The 21,270-nt window shown below is 34.6% G+C and overlaps 1 protein-coding gene across 1 annotated transcript; it reads right to left on the bottom strand.

The window, feature by feature from the left end:
• Nucleotides 1-276: 276 nt before the first annotated feature.
• Nucleotides 277-20,287, bottom strand: LOC131052308 (uncharacterized). The gene is made up of 7 exons (XM_057986934.2): nucleotides 20,015-20,287; nucleotides 11,123-11,190; nucleotides 2,501-2,799; nucleotides 1,801-2,422; nucleotides 1,521-1,720; nucleotides 1,176-1,426; nucleotides 277-1,072 (listed from the first exon to the last, which is right to left on the bottom strand). Exons 3-7 carry the CDS (start codon nucleotides 2,773-2,775, stop codon nucleotides 558-560), a joined length of 1,863 nt encoding a protein of 620 aa, XP_057842917.1. The 5' UTR covers nucleotides 2,776-2,799; nucleotides 11,123-11,190; nucleotides 20,015-20,287; the 3' UTR covers nucleotides 277-557.
• Nucleotides 20,288-21,270: the final 983 nt, after the last annotated feature.

Here is a 21,270-nt window from a genome sequence, read left to right as displayed (position 1 = left end):
TTTAGATATTACATAAAAATCTCATCATAAATATGTTTATAAATTAAAAATGTTATACTTTGTGTCCTATAATTTACTTAAATATTCTTAAAAAATCCATTATAAATATACTTATAATTTAAAGATTATACCCTTGCATCCTTCAATTTATTTAGACATTACCCAAACATTTTGAATGCTAGTGCACAAATGAAACTCTGGGCCATTTAATGATAACCATGTAAAAAACCTATGTAGCTCTCCTTCAGTACAATGCTAGTATGATTTTTTTCCTAGTATAATAAAAATACATGTTACTAAATACCACTGATAATTACATGTTATAGCTAAACCCCATTGGTGTTATAATACTGAACCCTGTCATCCTTCTGCAATACTCGTTATTACATGATTTTGCGTAGAAGCATCAAAATTGATGGTATCGTTTACAACCATCTCACTATTTCGAAAACTGAAACGTAGGATGCTCTCATAACTGGTAGTAATATTTTTTGGACCACCTTCTTCCCCTAGCTCGTGTTATATTAACAAAATTTGAGATGATATTTTGAACCATGTCAATCATATTGCAAGTCTTGTGCTATAACAAGCTCTTGCATTGACTTGTCTGCCATTCCAAGCATTGAAGTCACTTTCAACATGTGCTCACATGTATTGCCTCGCAAAGCCCACTTGCAGTCACAAACATACAAATTAGGGCCAAATTTTGACACAAGATACTGGACTGGAGAGTCATTTTGGCTTCTAGTTCTCACCCAATATGCATTAGCCAAATTCTCATGAGGAGCACAATCTTCGTCAGGTATCTGCCTAGATTTCTCAAGCAATGTCTCGTGCCCCTTTTCAAGCTTGTAGTTTGTACACAGCCCTGATTGTTTCAACCAGTCTTTGTTCTTGTAGTATGGTTCCATCCGCTTCAATAGAGTGAAGATGAGCCAATCTGTTCTGCAAGAATATTTCTTTGTGCGATCAACAAGGACTCGTCTCTTTATAAAGGAATGATATAATTTAATGGCTGCACTGGTTTCTTGGTTCGCATGAGGAAAGTCACGAAAACAATAGGCCCACATGCCTGGAAAATACATAGCAATATTATAAACATCAATTAGCAGAACAACCAAAATTAGTGTGTTTTAAAATTGTACACCAAATACTAAATACGGAAAAATGCTTACCAATTCTATTATCATCGACCCAATATCTCGTGAAGTATTGCAAAAACTCTTTCTCTTCCTGAAATTCCTCATAAATTTCTTTGATTGCCCAAAACATAGATTGTGAATCATTAATAGCATGCAAAATATTACCCAGTTTTTCAAAAATTCTCCTGGAACTTTCTTTTCTCTTTACATATCTTCGAACATTTTCTAGCCATGCACGACGAACATGCCAGGTGCACAGGAGATTTCGGCAGCCAAATACAGACCTGAGCAATGAAACCAGAAATTAACTAGACCAAAATCTGTAAATGCAAATTAGATGTGACCTCTAAGTAAACAATTGAAGACAGTTCATATTACCGTATAGCTTCAGTCTCGGGAGCTAAATCATCAGACATAAAGGCATTCACCTTCCAATCTGGCCTATGCCTTCTGCCAATATCATGGAGCACTTGCAACCATGAGGTGATATCAGCTGTTGAATTGCGAGATGTGACTACCCAAGCTACAGGGACTCCATTCTCATGAGAGTCAAAAGCAAGCAAGGTGTACAACTGATACTGCAATCAAATGCCAAGTCAGAAATTGTAAATGTTTAAGGTGTAATACAATAGCACATTTTAAAAATATTTCAGTTTACCTCGTGCTTGTTAGTGATAGAAGTTGAGGCCATTGAAATCAAACTGTTATGAGAATAATTAAGCATTGCCTCGAGCATCCAGGGTGTCTGAATACCCATAACAAATGGGACATCTTCATCACAAGATTTTTGGTAGAAGAAAAAAGATTGTCTTTCTTGTTGATACCACAAATCCACGCTCAGTGTGTCTTGATCGTGAAGTTGGGATGTCGTCTTTGTTACTCGGTTATAGATATTAGCAACATCACGTCTGAATAAATGACCATTTCTTCCACGTGGAACGCCACCGAACAGATCTTTTAGGTATTGCTCTTCACAAATGATGTCAACTGGCACTCTCTTTGCACACAGTCCTTCAATTATTGGGACAACATCCTTTGAAAGGCGTGGAGCATATAGCAACCTTTTTTCCCCTGACGGGTCTTTCGTCCCATGACAAGGGATTTTATTTACATCTTCATGGCTAAAATCATTGTAAAAAATAATAGCAACATCTGGCTTTTCACACATCACCTTCACTTTGAAATGGCACTGGCAACCCCTCCTCACAGCCTGCCTCCTTTTCCTTATTGGGGGCTCTGGGGCACCTCTCTTGTCCTCTGGCCCATAGCTACACCAGTAGCTGCAATAACCAACAGAGCATTAGTTAAATAACATAAAAACTAATTAGTAGATATTTCATAGTTAAACCACAACTCACACTTCATATGTCTTTGTTGAAGACACTCTCAGAGATGTTGATGTGTAAATTGTATGCTTCTTGCGTACAAAGGTGCATAGTGCATCAGGGTTACTTTCCTCTCCTCTAATAAAGTCTTTAAGCCTAATGTATGGTATAGCTCCGACAAGATCGAAACTCCCATCATTGCGACTGATTTTTGTCCAAGACAAATCCATGCGGGAGAATGTTTGTGTGTCCATTAAATGTTGCACTTCGACATCTAAAATGCTCTTCCATTTAATCTTTTGACCCATTTTGTATATATCCTTGAGACTCCCCTGCAAAACGACAGATATAAGAAATAGAATAACAGATCAGCTACTTTTAAATTTTAAATCTAAGATTTCTAGGGATCGACATTTCACTACGGCAAAGTCAGAAGACATGTAATTGGCAACTACTAGACAATCTGTCATAACCCGGCTATAACACAATAATCATCGAATAAATTCAGAAAATTGTCCTATTCCATAAGACTTCACAATTTTCTAAGTAACAGCCTGCTAAGAATTCGATCCATTAATCAGCATACTGGTAAATAACGTCTTCCTGGGAGGGGAGGAACGAGCAAAGGAATGCAAGAAGACTTCGAATTGGCATGATAACTAAAGCAAGACTTTGATAGCCCTCATGTAATCGGCGATTTGTTAAGGAGAATAACTAAATCAAATTAACAAGACAAGCGATGGCACGGCGAAGTGTGAAAGGACACAGCTTTGGGAACGGTTGTGTACTTAGACGAGGACACGACTCTTCATTCCAATTGAAGAGGTATATGAGGCAAGTCGATATGGATATTCAAGGCATCAGAAAAAGACAAGCAAGCTAATCGATCCAAGCAGAATATCTGATTTCAGAATTAATCAAGGGAAAGTTTAGCAGACTTGGATAGGTGCTTGGTATGATGCATAATGCATTGAACACTTGTTGATTTGTTATCATGTCTTCAACGTAGTGATATTTAGGAATGATAAGTTTTATATATATTTAGGAATGATAAGTTTTATATATATATATACACATATATTATATTAAGGATTTCTTTAATACTTTATCCAACGAACCATCCCACTATGGAGGGGTGAACGAAATATCATGTAAGGAGGCAGCAGCACTGAGTCCCATCAAGTACGCCAACCCCAGGTGGGGCCATGGGGTTGGCGCCATGAGGCCGAATGACTGGGTGTTCATTTTGTGCTCTTGGGCTTGATGGGAAGGGATAGGCTCAAGGCACCTTATATGATTTTCCGAGGGACTCCATAGTGTGGATTGGTTGTTAGGGAAGTCTTAATTGAATCCCACATACACAATATGTAATTTGCAATGGTGATATAAGGATTAGGATTCTCTTTATTATATTATTAATTATATGTTTTCCAATCTCTCATGAACATTAGAAATGATAACTTACTTGTTTCCAGGATCTAAATCAAGATTAAATTGATTAAAGTGGGCAATTGTGCATTTCTAAATATACTTCATTCTTTATCTATTGAATTTGTGATTCTAGGGCAAAATATAGGAAGATCCTATTTGGGGACATTACAATTGGTATCAGAGCCTCATTCCTGCCATTCTATGAAAGATAGTTGATGCAACTTAGCCAAAGGGCTCAAAGGGCCTTGGAAATAGAAAAGAAGAAACTTGCATCTGCCAATAGCCCTACACAAATAACAAAATGGGTGAACAAATGGGGAATGAATTGAGGACCTTCATAAAGCAAACTCAAACTCTCATCGAGCAAAATGAAAGAACGACACAACTACTTATCCAAGCCATCCAAAATATGAACAATAATCTACAACCAAACCAAACCAATGGGAGGGATGCCAACTCTAACCATTCAAGAGTATCCACCCCTAGGCCAACAAGACCTTCCTTCATACCAAAGGAAGAACACATAATAGGGGAGGCTAAGGCGCAAAATGCCCCTAGTAGGGAAAGAGGTCAACCCAACAAGGATTTGAAACAAAAGGTAAGTAAAATGACCCTTCCCAATTTTGATGGATCTGGAAAGGTCACAGCACATTCATGGCTCCAAAAGATGGACACCTACCTCTCACTTAATCCCATGACGGAAGAAGATGCCATAAAATTTGCCATACTCCACTTGAAAGGAACAGCCCATGATTGGTGGCATTATGACCTTGTTACCCAAGGCCACCAATACATAACAAGTTATGATGAATTCACTCAAAAACTTATCCAAAGGTTTGATCAAAAACACCCCGAATGGTACTTTAAAGAGCTAACACAAATAAAGCAACATGGAACCATAGAAGAGTATGCCACTAAATTCCAAAAACTTTCCATTATGGTACCAGAGGTGTCTCAAAGTAGACTTGCATACCTATTTATCGAGGGATTAAAAGAAACTATTCAAGGCTTGGTAAGTGCCCTCGATCCTACATCACTTGAGGATGCAATCCAAAAGGCACTAAAATTAGACATCACACCTACAAAGGACAAATACCATAAACCTTCTAACATTCGTACCAAACCTTTTTACAAAAAAGACGAACAACAAAAACCTTATCCCCCTCTATCTTACAAAGAAAGAAAGGAGTGCTTTAAAAAAGGACTACGTTTCACATGCAAGGAAAAACAGGAACATGGGCATGTTTGTAATCAAGAAAAACTACAAAGACGACGGGACGACCTAAAAGGGAAAGGTTTGTGCTTCAAATGCAAGAAAGAATGGGGGCCAGGACACATATGCGGAAAGGAAAGTCAAGCACGTAATATCGAAGCGTTGTTCGACAAAGAACTATGGAAGGAAGAAGAAAATCCTAGCAAAAAAAGACGAGGCGAAGAAGAGGAAGGGCATGGAACCCTGGCCGCCATCTCACAAGCATCCAAACATCACCTTTTTCGAATTAAGAGTATGCTAAAGGGACAGAAGGTAATCGCCCTTGTGGGTAGTGGGGCAACCCACAATTTTATCGACGAGAATTTAGTTGCAAAAACGAAATTGGAAACCAAGAATTTTAACGGCTTTACCAGAGCCTTGGCTAATGGAATCACTGCCCCATGTACTAAAAAAATCCCACAACTAAGTATCACCTTGGGGAAACATCCAATCAAAGAAGATTTCTATGTGGTTAAGTTGAAAGATACGGATATAATTCTGGGTACCCCATGGTTGCACTCTTTAGGACGCTGCATCCTAGACTTCCAAAAATTGGAAATTCGTTTTGAACATAATGGGCAAGAAGTAATTTTGCGAGGGCTATCCGATGGATCCTCGGGAGTGGCTCTAATGTCTCCATCTTTGACATAGAAAGTAACAAGCAATGTACAGTTGTGTGATCAAGGGTGGCAGCCTTGATAAGAAAAGTTGAGTGGTTAAGAGCAGAAAATAATGAAGTGTACATAGTATTATATAGTTGACAAGGCATAAAGAGTTGCAAGCATCCAAGTAAAGCATAGAGAATAAGATAAAGTAGTGAAGGCAAGAAGTTTGATATGCTATCTTACACAAGGAGTGAAGGTTTTAAGAGCATACTGAAGCTATAATCATCTGATCTAGTAAGGTATATGAAGAGACTTGATAATGATAAACAATCAGCAAAGAGAAGGATTGAACAATTAATGATCCTATGAGGCACGAAAATGACTGAACAATGATTATGTGTAATCGATGACAAACAGAGAATTAGATTATGTAATAGTAATTAACAAAGGATGCAAGGTGAGAAGATATAATAATGTTATTAGAGGGAGTCGATAATAATTAGTCATCAGCAGGCTCCAATTAATGAGAAAGCTAATCGATCACATATGAAAGGAGGCGATGAATATTAAAGAATTGGGTTGCAGTGATTAGCATTCAAGCAAGAGTATTGATTTAAAAAATGTTTATCACTATTAATTTATGATACTTATAATAAATGCGTAAATTATTATAAATGTGTTTAACTGTTGATCATTCATTTGGCAGAGTCTTGCAGATCCTCCCTACAGAGTTGCTTGTTGTTTATTCTGCTTATTGTAATTTCAATGCCAAAAGAAAGGACACCTCTCAAATTTTACTTGAATATTGTTTAAAGTTGGTTTGGTTTCAAATTTTAGCCTGGTAAATGTTCAGGGTTAAAATTTTGGATATTTCGAAGAAATTGGTTTTCTGTTTCAAGTGATACATAATAATGTCTTGAGTATAATGGACAAACATGTCTGCAATATCATATCAAAAAAAAATTGTTTTTTAAATTTCAAACCACTTTGAGTACTGCATGTAGTCAGGTAAATAGAAAGCATGGATGCATATGAAAATGAATTCAATATGTGAACGTATATGAAAAGATTTCTGAAACTAATTATGCAAACATAACTAGGATCTTCCATGCAGAAGAGACTAATCGTAAACATGGTGAATTGCTGAGTTTAACGAATTTTTCCCTCATAAAATCGCCTTTTTTTATAATAAATTGAAGTAACATTCTTTTATCAAAAATTCATTGCATAATCATAAAAAGATCACGATAAAAACACTGAAATCATGTGTCACAAGTCGTGTAGTGAGTTCGAACATTTTTTACTTTGGCCAATGATTTTTTGGTCAGACTAGGGTTTTACATGCATTTCCCAACGACCAGCGACTCCAGTGCAAACATTTTCTGTGGATTTCGTTTGTAATGCGTTTGCCGTCTAATTTTCCATCGTGATTTCCAATCATTTTATGTGCTCTAATTTACTTGTGGGGAGGTGGCTGCAATCAAACAACAAATCAGTTGCCATTTTAATAAACAACAAATTATTTGAGGAGAATACAAGCTTGTGCACGGTAAGTTTCGTTTTGGCTTTGTATGATATTGTTGACAGGAAGACAGGCGTAGAATTTCAGACCACAATTTGTTCACCCTATAAATTTTTATTACGTATTTTATTCATATAAACTTATAGAAATCAATCTTATTAATTAATTAACTTATTTAATCAGTATACATCTTAATACATTTATTTAAAAGAGGTCAAGAGATATAGTCTTGAGCTCTCTATCATCTTGATGATGGTTCATGGAGTGTGATCCAAAATTTCGATGCTAAAAATACAAACACAATTGAATCCAGAAATAACAGTGAGAAGATATAGTCTTGTTTTATGTCTGGTGTTTTATAAATGTTTAGATATATATAAAAAATTATATTTATGTAAAATTATAAATTAATTTTTGAAATAGAAGTAGAAGTAAGAAATTTGTTTTGGTTCAATTTTTTAAAAATTAAAATACTTAAAATAATTTTTTGAAATAAAAGTAGAAATAAGAAATTTATTTTGGTTTAATTTATTTAAAATTTGAGTATAATTTTTATAATTTATTAGTAAATTTTGTTTTTATATATAGTTAAATAATTAAAATTAAAATGTATCTATTCATAATGAATAAAATAGTTTAAGTAAAATAAAATCTCTAAATAAATAAAATAAATAAAATAGTTTGAAACTCTCCACAGTATTTATAGACATATGTATCTTTAAAATAATTTTTTATTAAAATAAGCATTGCCAAAAACATCCACAATCTTTGATGCATTTATTAATATTTGGCAAGGCAAAAATGGAAGGGGAAAGAGAGCTAGGGATTGTTTGTTGTGTTTCATTCTTATTTAAATATTTTAAAAACTAATCTAATGACCATTTCTTTTGTAAATTTAAATGTTTTCTAATTAATTAATTTAATATATTGATATTAATGATATATTTTTTATAATATTCTTAATAAATATATATATATAATTAATATTATTCATATCTATGGTTCTAAATTCATACACGTTCTTATATGAGGATTACCAGCTTATTTTTTATTGTTTGTTTAAAATCATTTTATCTTTTTTGGAAACTTCTAGTAATGTTCATCAATATTCATTTTTTTTATGTGCCATTGAATAAATTTCATGTGAAATATAATTGTGGAATTTAAATTTGTTTAGGGTTTCATGGACTTGAAATGCTTTGTTTGTAGGTATCTTATCTATATCTAATATTATAATTAAAAGCTGTTATGATTTTATTATATTAATATTGTATAATTATTCATTAAAAAAAAAAAAAATTGACAACATTCAATAGCTTTAAATTGGGCTTGGTGGCAGGGACTCTACCCCTCAACCCTACCTTGTATCATGATAGGGAGCATGTCAACCTCAAACCCTACGAGGGCTGCTACCCCTTGACCCTGCTAAAGGCATTACCCCTAATCCCTCATGAGGAGCACCACCCCTCAAAGCATTACACTCAAAGCCTTCGATTGTGGAAACCTTTTAACATTATTATGCTAAGGATTCCCACATAGACCCCTGATTTCATTCTTATTTTCTCTATATCTCTATACAATTAAAATGCTTTCAAATTAAAAAAATGGTAGGTTTTTCTCCTTTTTTCTAAGTTTTTTTTAGCTTTTTGATAGTACGATTCTTTCCCCATTTTATACTTTTGTTTTGCCAATTTTCTCCCCAAAAGATTGTTGTTGCTATAGGGCATCCCCAGAACAGCTTGGTGCTCCCAGAATAGAGGATGTTACCCTTGCTAGGGATGGCCCTATTTTTTAAAATTTCTGGAATGGCGGGAGGGTCTTTTATCCCTGTCTCGTTTCAGGAAATGCCTGAAAAACAGAGGGCCACGTACCCAAGGTACACTTAAAAAAAAAAATTTACCCAACATCTTACAGACCCCATTTGACATGTTGAGTAACAATAATTTTGAATGAAATTTATTACATTGTTTTAAGGAAATATTTGCTTAAGTTGTCAAGTTTTGCTGAGTTGCTGAGTCCAAGTCGAAATTGGGTCTACTGAGTTTTGGTGAGGCACAAGTTTCCAAACTAGATTGTAATAATGACACGAATGCATAAGCAAAACAATTGTGTGAGAACAAGGACACCATAGACAACACCCACAAAGTAGAGGTTGACAAAGTAACTGAAGTGGCGAAAAATGACCATGCAACAACATTGTAAGTGACAAACCATATGAACACTTAAATGTGTTCAGAAAGCAAGATGAACAAAAAGACATCATAAGTTTAAATTATTACCACAGAGAGTTTGGATGAGACAAATCATGCCAAGTTCAAAGTACTGTTTGTCAATTTAGGGTTATTCAGAATTATGTATAGAAAGCATGGGCATGGGCATGAGCATGGTCAGTTTAAACAAGAACCGGCACTGCCAACAGTCATACACTTAAAACTTACATGAGCAATATATAGCCAAATGATGATATAGAATATAGATGACGCCATATAAATATTCTGGAAGATAAACATATAATTCAAAACAAACAATGATGAAGAAAGTAGGAAAGTTTTTGCACGAGGAGCGTAAAAGAAATTCAGTTGCCATACTAAGTCATAACTAGGAGCAATATTTGCCAGATTTTAAGCAATTGCAACCTGTTCGTTCCATTGCATTAATAATTAAAAGAGAGGCATCTGATGCCAGTCACATAGCTAGGTTTATTGTATCTACTTCTAGTGAGCCTCAATATGCGACTATTTTGAATCAGGGAAAATGACGTTTTCTAGCATATTTTGGTGGTTGGAAATTTCTAATAATAGTAAACGTTCAAACTTCAAGGATCACAAATGAGCCATCAATAAAAGAGAATTTCACCTGTATAAAGGGATATTATCATATGAATGTTCTCTAGTACTTTAAATGTTGGAAATATGTTATGATACAGCTACTTGCATGCATAAGCACAATTGCAAACATACTATGAAACAGATACATTGCCAGAAAAGGCTATCACAATGTCCACCTTGGAATCATGTTAATTTCCTCTTCAACTGCTGATATATTTACCTCTGTGGGTGCTTTTTGGATTAATTAATGACAAACTTGTTTATGGACCATACATAAATTCACTTGAAACTTTGAAAACATGTAGCTTGCTTTGCTCCATTGACAATCACTCATCAAAGACACTTTACATATATAGTATTTCACAACCAATAATACCCTCGCTAGCATCCCAATTCAGCTCTGTAAAGAATTTTATTCATGTATTGGTTGTATTGGTAGAGGACATGCAGTTTGTCTTCCCTTAAAGTTTTGTTATAGTTATCTTGCAGCCTAACATGAAAATGCCCGTTACAGAAAAATTAGTGAGACAAACTACCAGGTAAAGTCTGATTTGTCAATGCATAATTAATTAGGTCGACAATCTGCAAAGCTTCTTTCAAGATCATGCATACTAAACGGCATCTTATCACATGATGAATACAAATTGTGTTTCAAATGGAATACGAATTGCAGCCTAACATGAAAATGCCTGTTACAGAAAAATTAGTGAGACAAATTACTAGGTAAAGTGTGATTTGTCAATGCATAATTAATTAGGTCGACGATCTGCAAAGCTTCTTTCAAGATCATGCATACTAAACGTCATCTTATCACATGATGAATACAAATTGTGTTTCAAATGGAATACAAATTTCTGTTTTTCATCATTGAAAAGGGAGTGCAATAATTGTAACGTATATATCCCAATAAAATAAACCAGATAAAATCTTTAATCTGGAATGTGTGTTGGAAAATTTGTTTAAAATATGACAAATTTTGGTAAAGTGAGGTCTTCTGTGGCCAATGTCAACACATACCTGCCAAAAGATTGAACCCTAGTTGGTAGATATTTGGTGACGAGAGATCATTTGGAAGACTTTATTCCCTGCAAAAGAATTCACAGTTAGTAGATATTTATAATCATTCTAAAACATCAGTAAAAATACATCAAAACTACAGCTACATAGTAATACTTCTGTATCTGTTTTGACTTTTATATACGATTTTTAAGTAGATTTTTGAAAAAATAGCTCCCATCTGAGAGGACGTTCTGTTGTTACATGTTTTCCATATCAAAACTAAAAAGAAAACAGATACCAACCAGGAAATGTTAGGTCATAAAAAACAAATTAAATACAAAAACTAATTGGTAAACATTATAGACATAATAGTGCCCAAATGGCATGTATTACAATGATAATTTTTGGTCTATAACTTGATACCCAAACACACAAAATTACACCAATCCAATGCATAAATACATAATACAGAGTGGGGTAGTGCATGACTGCATGCAACAAGCACATTTAAAGATATGTGTATCAAGACTTAAGACTGCCTTGTGAGAAACAATCAGATTATTCCGAGAGTTTTCATTTAAATGTGACTTTTGCCAGTATTTCATTATTAAAGATATATGTATCAAGACTAAGACTGCCTTATGAGAAACAATTACATTAATCTGAGATGTGTTTTCATTTAAATGTGATTTTTGCAAAGTACTTCATTAGCTTGCTGATTATCTCTTTTGAATAAGATTTTGACGTGAACCTTACATTGCCCTTTATTCTGAACTTGTAAGATTCCACAAGACTGACTGCCTCTTCGTCTATCTCTTTGGAACATGAGCTTACTCACTGTCAAATTGAACACATTTCATTAAAAGCATACATAGTGATTTAGAGTGTTCTTTCTATGCAGCTCTTATTCTTTCAGTAAGAGGCTATGTATCTGAATTAATATTGAAAGCAGTGAAGCTGGTATTTAGAAATATTGCTCCAATAGTACATCTCAAGACATGCAGCGGTGTGCCATCTCAAAAACCCCATCAGAATTTTTTATATTCTTGTTAAAGAAATCATGTAAGTTCTAACTAAAAAGTGTTTGAAAATCTGGAGTTCCCTGACTACGATAACATATCATTTGAATTATAGATCATTTAGTCAAACTTCTGTAATCACAGATTACCCAAAAAACACATAAATACTTTTAAAAAACACAATCAGAAAAACGCTACATGTGTTTAACTCAGAGCTTTTAAAACAAGAATTGTCTCGCTCGTTTAAAATTACCACTTTACTCTATAGCAGCATTCTCACTCTTATTCATTTTTAGAGCTTTTTGCAAGCATTTGTGGTAAGGATTTCCTTTTTACGTCTACATTCAGATTTGAAGAGTCATGCAATTTTTTTCTTCTACATTCTTGTTTTGCATCTTTCTCCATTCTTCTACCTACATCTTTTTAATTTTATTTATCTGTCTTTTCCGCATTCTTTCTTATTCTTTTTACGCGAAAGCTTTGAAATAAGAGAGAAGACACTTCAAAAAAATGGGAAAATGAAGAGAAATACATTTTTCCCTCTTTTTTCTCTTGTTCGATTATCTTTCCTCTTTTTTAAATCCACAAATGTCAAGTTTCCAATTGTTTTCCTTTCTCTTTTATTTTCAATTTTCTTAAAAAAAAATTCAAAATCTCTAAAATATTTGTTAACCCTAGTATTTTTCCCCTCTATCTCTAACATACTGACAACTTGTCATAATATTGATACCCCAAAGATAAGACCTGAATTGGAGGCATGACAGTCTCGGTGGTAGAAAATGGAAGATGGCTTGCAATTATTACAAAACTAAGCTTACTAAAGAAGACGTTAATTGTCTAAAATTCCACATTGCCCTTACACTTTAGGACATTCCATTTTGTACACAAGACCTCCGCCCTGCTGGAATCTGTGAGAGATGCAAGCTCAATTAGAGAGATTTGAAGAAAGGAAAGAGGCAAAAGAAAAGAGAAGGTCATCTTTCACTTCTAACCTTCATCTATTCCCATTTCTTCTCTCTAGCTATCTCATCCTGATGATGGATCATGGAGTATGATCTGAAACATTGATGATGAAAAATGTTCACATGGGCAAATCCAAGAATATATTAAGCTTATTTATCATGGACTGTGGAAATTTCATGTCTTTAATTTTCCCTTCACATTTGCACAATAGTGTTAAGCCTAGAAATCATGGATCAAGATTGGAATCATACATTTTTCACCTTGGTTCTCCCTGTGCCCAACCATTAAATGAGATCATAAGGTCTCAAAGACAAGCATGAAGCAATAGCGAAAGTGATTGAGGATTTTTAGTTTTACTGTACAATCCCATTCTATGTGGCCACGTAAGCTTTTATATTTTAGAATATAATCTTTTATTTATTCAAGGCTCTTAATTTCTAAAAGTGAATGTTGTTTTATTTTAGAATAGTTTATTTTTTAATTTTGGATTCTTTAGTGGATACAACCTTTGTACTCATATGAAATTTTTTGCATAGAGTCAAATTTTCAAGTTAAATGAAAGTCATATCTTGTCTAGTGCTCACCATTAGATCATTGTCTATCATGGTCATGAATATCATATTTTCAGGCTCTAAACATCTTTGCATTGCTAATTGAAGGTGGTTTCCAAACACATCAGACAATGCAAAGGTCAGAGCTTGGGCATGAGAGAGGAAAGCCAAAAGCTAACACATGAAATAGGACATACAATGCTTTGGGTGCTTCATAATGGAAATGAGCAAAGTTTGTCAAAATGCAAAGTGACCAAAATGACCCCAGACATGCACCATAATGGGTTTTGCCCAAAAACCTTCAAATATACTTGTACTTATCCAAAAAGTGACCTGAGCATACACCATAATGAGTTTTGCCCAAATGATGCTCTCACACACACCATTATCAATCTTGCCCAAAAAGTTTGAAATCAAAAATTATCCAAAAAGCACCCCAGTAGTACGCCATAAAGGGGTTTGGATGCAAAATTTAAATGACAAAGCACTGATCAAGGACACCCAAGGCACATGCCATTAGCAGCATTGGACAAAATTTCAAAAGCAAAAACAAAGAGCTCTTTTCACATATAGCGCACACCTCGCAGGCTTTTGAACAAGGTTTGAGCCATCAAAAAAAGGTCATCAAAGCACATGTCACAACAGGTCTTGAGAAGAGTTTTTGGGTGCCAAAAGGGGGCAAGGAACACTTCAAAAAACAATTGATAAAGGGATTTGAATTAATCAGAATCCAAACCAGGAGGTTAGATCAGTGGTCCGTGATTGAGGGAAGGAAAAACAAAATAAGTTCAAAGTTATAAATAGTTGAGTGTTTTATCTTCAGATAGGCGCTTTGGCATTTTGATAAGTCATCTCATTGCTTTTGGGTAAAGATTGAGTGTTACTGTTTGCTATTCAAGGCACCTTTGGAGCTTGATTGTCATCACAATAGATGTTCAGCAAAATTTCATGTATTTTCAGCAGGTTTCAGCAACAAGTTAACCTCGTTTACCACCATTTCCAAATAGTTAAAGCAGCTTGAGTAAATTTCCAATCATCAAAGAGAATCTACAGCAGATTTTCATAATTGGCCACCTAAGATTTATAACAGATTTTCAGCAAACTTTGTAATTAGAGTAAATGCAATTGTAACATTCCGTTAGTAACCAGCTATTTTGTAAGTACTTGTCACCTTGGGCAGTTACCATTATTAGTTGTAGCGTATCCAATGGCCTTGTTTTAAACAACAACCATTGATCCCCCCTTTTAATTGAACTCTCATAGACAAGGAATATGTCAGATCCTTGGTCTACATCTATGTAAAGAACTTCATATATAGTGCTTGGACTGTTATAGATCTGTTACCCAATCTTGTATGTATTGTTTTTTATGTTTATTTACGCGATTGTTAAGTCTTATCAGATAATGGAGTAAACAAACAAACTTATGAATCCTGATCACTCAAACATCAATAAACAATGCATTTCCAGAGCCTAGGTTCTATTGTCTGATTTTCATCACAAATGAGTGTTATATTTTCCTCATACCTAGGGTTTCGAAAACTGAATTTGCAGATTTGTTAGAACAGCTAGGATTTGAGGTAATTTTTCATCAAGGAAAAGGTTATCATGATGTATCATTTCCAAATAATTAAAGCTCCATCCACTTCAATATAGATTTATTTGAATGTCAAAGGCACTGAGCTATGGCACCTGCATTTGCAAGAGGTAAATTTAGAGGATAACATCATAAGGGGCAACAAGATTTCCATTAAAGAGGGTTTCTTTTCCTATCTGTCCAAAGTCAAGAATTTGTTACCATTTCCACCAAGCACTATGACCCTATAAACCAAGAAATCGAACTTGAAAAATTTGAAGTTGATTCCATAAAAATTGCTTTCAATATGTTGTCGATTGAAGAAACACAAAACATAAACCTTGAGGAATGTGAAGGAATATGGAACCGGAGCCTTCAAGGTTCCATAAAACAACTTGGAAAACATTGGTTGAAGGAAGCTAAGAGAATGAAATGTTTGCCACAATTGATAAGGAGGAATGAGTTCAAAATCACCCAATGGGTGGTGACAAATGTTCCAACAATTGATGCTATTGGATTAGCAATCTTCCTTTGTGTTTCATAGGGGCAGCTTTCTCGTATGATAGAGATTTAAGGTTTTCAAGAGTATACTCTTAACCGGAAAACAAAAAAGCAACTAAACTAAAACAGAAATGGAAAAGTTAACTTAAAATGTGGAATAAGAAAAGGGATAAACACAAGATGGATCTATCTCCCCCTCCCCAGCAGCTACCTCCGGGTGGGAGGGATTAGTTATTGGGAAGCGGCCCCAACAAATATTATTGCTGCGGGAGGCAGGGAAGGCAGTGGGTGGGATAAGCTGCCATGGCCATCCCAACCTCCGGTGCTTATTGCAGTGCCTATTGCCCCAAGCCAATGATCGGATAACAAGAATGGCGCCCCAATCCGCGTTAGAGTAGTTTGGAGTGTAGGGGATAGATTCATTCCCCAGGCAAGATTATTTAACTGAAAAGAACACAAGTAGGGTAATAAATGGAATACAATCTAACATAAGAAAGCCACATCCATATAGGGTTCAATGAATCACATATCAAATAACAACCTATTATTTCATCCTAGATCCAACAAAATAAACACGTATATGCGAAAGGAAGTTACTTGTTTTCTTCCCAAGGGAAAATGGTATTTCCAAAATGTAATGATATTTTAGAAAAGATTAAACAATGCCATAAAAAATTTACATGGAATTATAAAGGAAGTCATATGAATGTTAGATAAGGCAAGTTTGATACAAATCACGATAAACAATGAAGCAAAATAAGTTGCTACAAGTAGACTACTAACAGGGAGACACATCTCCTTTCTCCTTGTTCTACTCATTGCCTACGTCTTTTATTTAAAGGTTTTTAAGAATACTAACAGAGAGATGCACATCTTCTTTCTCCTTGCTTTACTCATTCCCTACATCTTTTATTTAAAGGTCTTTAAGAACTTTCTTCAATCAAACCAATTGTAGAGCATGGTATCAATATTTGGATTTAAATCTACAACCATGTTTAAACCCTCAACTTATGAGAAAAACACAAAGAAGTTACTTTGTTAGTGTAACTTTCTTTGGTATCATTTTCATCACATCACAATTTTCTCTTCAGTCAAAGGGTATTTTTAAATTAGAGTTTAAAGTGGAGTGATCTCAATCTTCATACTTTAGGATCAATGGCATAGTTGTTGTTGTAAAGTGTGTCTTTGATGAGAAGGATTTTGGCTTTCAAAAGAAATCGTAAAGGTGAATTTTTTTTCCATTTCTCTTTTGCTTGTTTTATTAGTTTTAATGTTCCTTTTATTTGTTTAAGTTCTCTTTGTAAACTTGTTTATGTAATTCTATTAACAAGCCATAATGCCTTTACTTAGCCTACTCAAAGACCTCAATAGATTATGTACAACAGATCAGCGGGCATAAGGCCAACAGGGTCATTAGAGGCATCTATGATACTATTTTACAGATACCATCTCATTTAAAAAGTCCAACATTGGCAATGGCACTATCAAATATAAGCCATTACATGCTGCAAGCAATTTTCTAGCTACAATATTCCAATTCCATTCAATTTTCAAGGTCAATGAAAATGTTTAGAGTGGGCTCTACATGGTCATAGCACAAATGGAAACGGATCCTGAAGTGAGAACAATCTCTAATATTACGATATTCAGATTTGCACAAAGAACCCATCTTTGCTCCAAATATCTACAAGACAAATTAAATGACATTGTCGTTAGATAAACATTATTTAATTTCATAAGTACATATATCAAATTTGTGATGTTAATGTTGAACTTGAGTTCTGTCTTATTTTTTTCATTTAAGTGAAAGTTGTCTTTCTCATTTCAAAAAAATGGTGGCAGAGGTCTTTTGTTAAGGTGTCTAACATTATGAGAATCGTTATATGTCTTTTGAACCAACCATTCAATGTATAGGATACAAACAAGATCAGAATGTTTCCACAACTCATGGGCTCCAATTTATCACCCATTACATGGGAGGAGATTGATTCACAATCAAAGCTGATCACTATGGTTAAGGATCCTGTAATTATAAAGGAAGAATGCAAATAGGTTGTTTAGATTGACCTTGAAGTGCAGACGGTAGCAATGGCAAAGTAAAGAGAACAAAAAGATCCAATGGATATTGTTGGCACACATGCATATAGCATGGCTACAACGGCATCAATTAACTATTCAAAATACTATAGAGAATTAATCATGAAATTACTACTCATGCTCCAATGCTAAAGCGGACTCTGTTGACGTTACATAGAAGTTGCCTTTCAATGAAGGCCAATGGTGCCATGAAGAGGTGGAAAGGTTCTTGGCTAGTTATAATTTCTAAGCTATGATAACGATTGTAGAAGTGTAAAGGGAGAGAGAACAACTCCCAGAAAAAGCAAATGTCAAATTTATTGTCCATGTTTTGGGTTCCAAGCATTTGATCATATATTATTTAGTCCACATAAAGGTCAGATAGCTCTTGCAAGCATCGAGAATTTAGACAAAACTGTTAAGATGCCACTGAAAAGGATTATAGATCATTCTGAACATAGTAGCAAAAATATTGATAAACCACAGCTCATGCATTCCAATGATCCAATTCAGATCTGATCACCAGTTTTTCTTGTAATCACTGGCACAAATCGCAAGGCAATTAAATCAGTGCTGTCTATTTTCCCATAAAACACTCAATTTTTCAATCCAAACACCTCATTTTTAAAGTGTTGAATTCGATTTTTGCAAAGTAGATTTGGCCTTTGCTTAAGTAACTAGACATTGGATTGAAAAAGGCAAACTCAAGGACACTTATTCCTCAGTGAGTGTTTGTTCCATTCTTATTTGCCATTCTACAACCTTCACGCCCACGCTTTTTGAAGGATTTGGAGCTTCATTGAAAGCAAAAAAACTATGACAATTGGCATTCACCATGAAGATCCCTCTAGCCTCAAAGGCCGTAATTCAAACTTGGGGACGAGGGCTCCATCACTCAGCCCAATCATTTTGCACTGTATCACAAGAAGAAATGCAACAGGGGTGCTGCCCCAGACCATCAGTAGGTGCAACACCCAGTTCTCCACTCTGGTTTCCAAAACCAAAATATTTATATATATATGTGAATCTTTCAGCATTTTTTTTATTTCCCCAGTTTTTCTAGATTAAGTGAATCACATTTATAGTTTTGATTTGCCGAATCAATCCCGATCACTATTAAAACTACTACGATTCTGAATACCTCCTACGTACATGAATGTCACCAGCCGGATTGTTAAATATATTATTTGTCCTTCCTTGATTGGCTTCATTTTGGAAACTAGAATAAAGGGTTTCAGCATTACACATCCATAATTATTGAAAAATGAGTTATAAACAAAAAAAATTAGATAATCAGCGTTTTGGACCACACATTCTAGTCCATCATCAGACTAGAGGTCCTCGTCTAAAAAACTCACTCTATCTGGTGGTACCATCGAGGCCCCACCTGGCATCTTGGTCCATCATCATAAGGAATGAGCTAGTTGGAATAAAGATTAAAGTTCCTTATCAAGATGACTCTGTTAGAGGTGCAAAATGGTAACAGCTCAGTGTCACCGTACATCATGCACTTCTAAAAGAGTTAACAATATAAGGTCCTCTGATCTGTGTTCCGGATTTGTCAGGTTCGTCATTGTTCCCGACAATGGCCACCAATGTTTAGCCCAAAATGTCATTATTATCCAAAGCTTTCCAGAAACTATAACATGCTCTCTAGAGTACTCTCTGCTCTCCAAAATAAATTGCTTCAAATCCACAGATTTTGCGCGTACAATTTGCGAAAATACAGCTGGTTAGAATTTGAAGGCAGAAAATGTATTATTACGCTATTGGTTGTTCTCAATTAATTTTCGAGCATTAAAAACTATCCATTCAAAATGCTCAAAAAATTAACAATATCCATCGAGTCTTTGGGGTTTTTAAAAACTTTATTTACTCAGGAACACAGAAGATGCACAATCAGTATTGACACTTCTTGTAAAGCCTTTAAAAACATAATATTTCATATTTTGAATGAAAAATCAAGTTACTTTAACCCCCATTTCAAAACCCTCAAAAGACCATTTTATTTCATAAATTTAGCAAAAGTCTGTTCTTTTTTAATCAACTTTTGAATCCACAGATCGAGAACCTCAAACGACCATTTTCATCGTTGATTTTCATGAAAAGTTGAGTATGTTTCTATAATTTTTTCCCGAATCCACGTAGCAAATCTATGTAAGAAACTGAATTCTTGTAGGAAACAATATTGATAATGTCACTAGAAGAGAGATTTATACACTCACAGGGCCAAAGCATGTTCTTAGTCATATATAATCTGTTAGTCCACCATCATTTTCCTACACAGTGGAAACCTTTGATGAAAAGTCCAGCTATGAAGCGAAACCGTGCGGACAGGATAAGATTTTATAACTATACGTTAGGGTTAGGACTGGTGTAGGATAAATGCAGACGCAGCCGTTGGATGATTTGGATCAACGGTTTTAGCTACTGAGCTTGAAAACCGTCGAATAGAGCCACATGACGTTCACGATGACATGCTTTTTTCTCATCATCTTCAAATTGAATTTAAATCTGTTTCGTCTTTTCGACTTTATGGTGGGCTTTGGGATGCCATTTTTTTCATTTTAATTGTGGATTTGTAGAGTACCCTAAAGGTTAATTTCGCTTTTAGGGAGAGAATTTTAGATTAGAATTTTAATAGATGATGTGACACGTCATTATTAGGGATAAATTTAGATTTGAATTTTGATAGATGATGTGGCACATCATTATTTTTTAATTGAGTATTTTTTTAAATAAGTATGTGTTGGTAAACAGATTTGTCTTTCGCACTTTATTTAATTTGAATACCCTTAAGACCAAGGAATGAAAGACAAATTTTACCAAACAATTGGAAAATCATTGTATTGATTAACCTCTTATTTAAGGTACAGCTCCTTTTAGCAAATATTCAATCAACTTCTAGTTACACACAACAAATATTATACTTTTCACCAGAAAGCATAGAAAAGGTTATTGCATTCACAAGTCGACACCAAATGAACACAAGCATTGATTTATATATAACTCTTTATATGAAGCCGATAGACTTCACATGTACACTAAAACAAAATGAAAAGCTTATAAGGTGAATCCCGCTGGTAATTTTTTGCGCACATAGAAAGCTATAACAGATCTTTACTTGAAATAGATTCTCACATAAATCAAATTTCAGACATCAAACACACAGATTCGAAGTCAAAGATAATTGTTACTCGATTTTCATTCATAGATGATTATCAACCTTCCATACACAGAATTTTTCAGCAAAATTCAAGATATCGTTTTTCAAAAACTTAGTGAACCCCAATAAAGTCATTACAAAACATATAAATAGGTCGCCAGACCAATAGTTTGAACCAAAGATAAAATTAACTTGAAAGAGTTAATGAGAAACTACCCCAACTACATAATTGAAACTAGAAACAAACGGCTAGACTCGCTAGCAGACAACTGCTAGCAGTGCTAGTCATGTCGTTGATTATGTTTCCATTGGATT

Source organism: Cryptomeria japonica, chromosome 2 (genome assembly GCF_030272615.1).
Source record: "Cryptomeria japonica chromosome 2, Sugi_1.0, whole genome shotgun sequence".
NCBI lineage: Eukaryota > Viridiplantae > Streptophyta > Pinopsida > Cupressales > Cupressaceae > Cryptomeria > Cryptomeria japonica.
The sequence above is the reverse complement of the archived record's forward strand: the minus strand, read 5'-3'. Positions and strand labels throughout refer to the sequence as shown.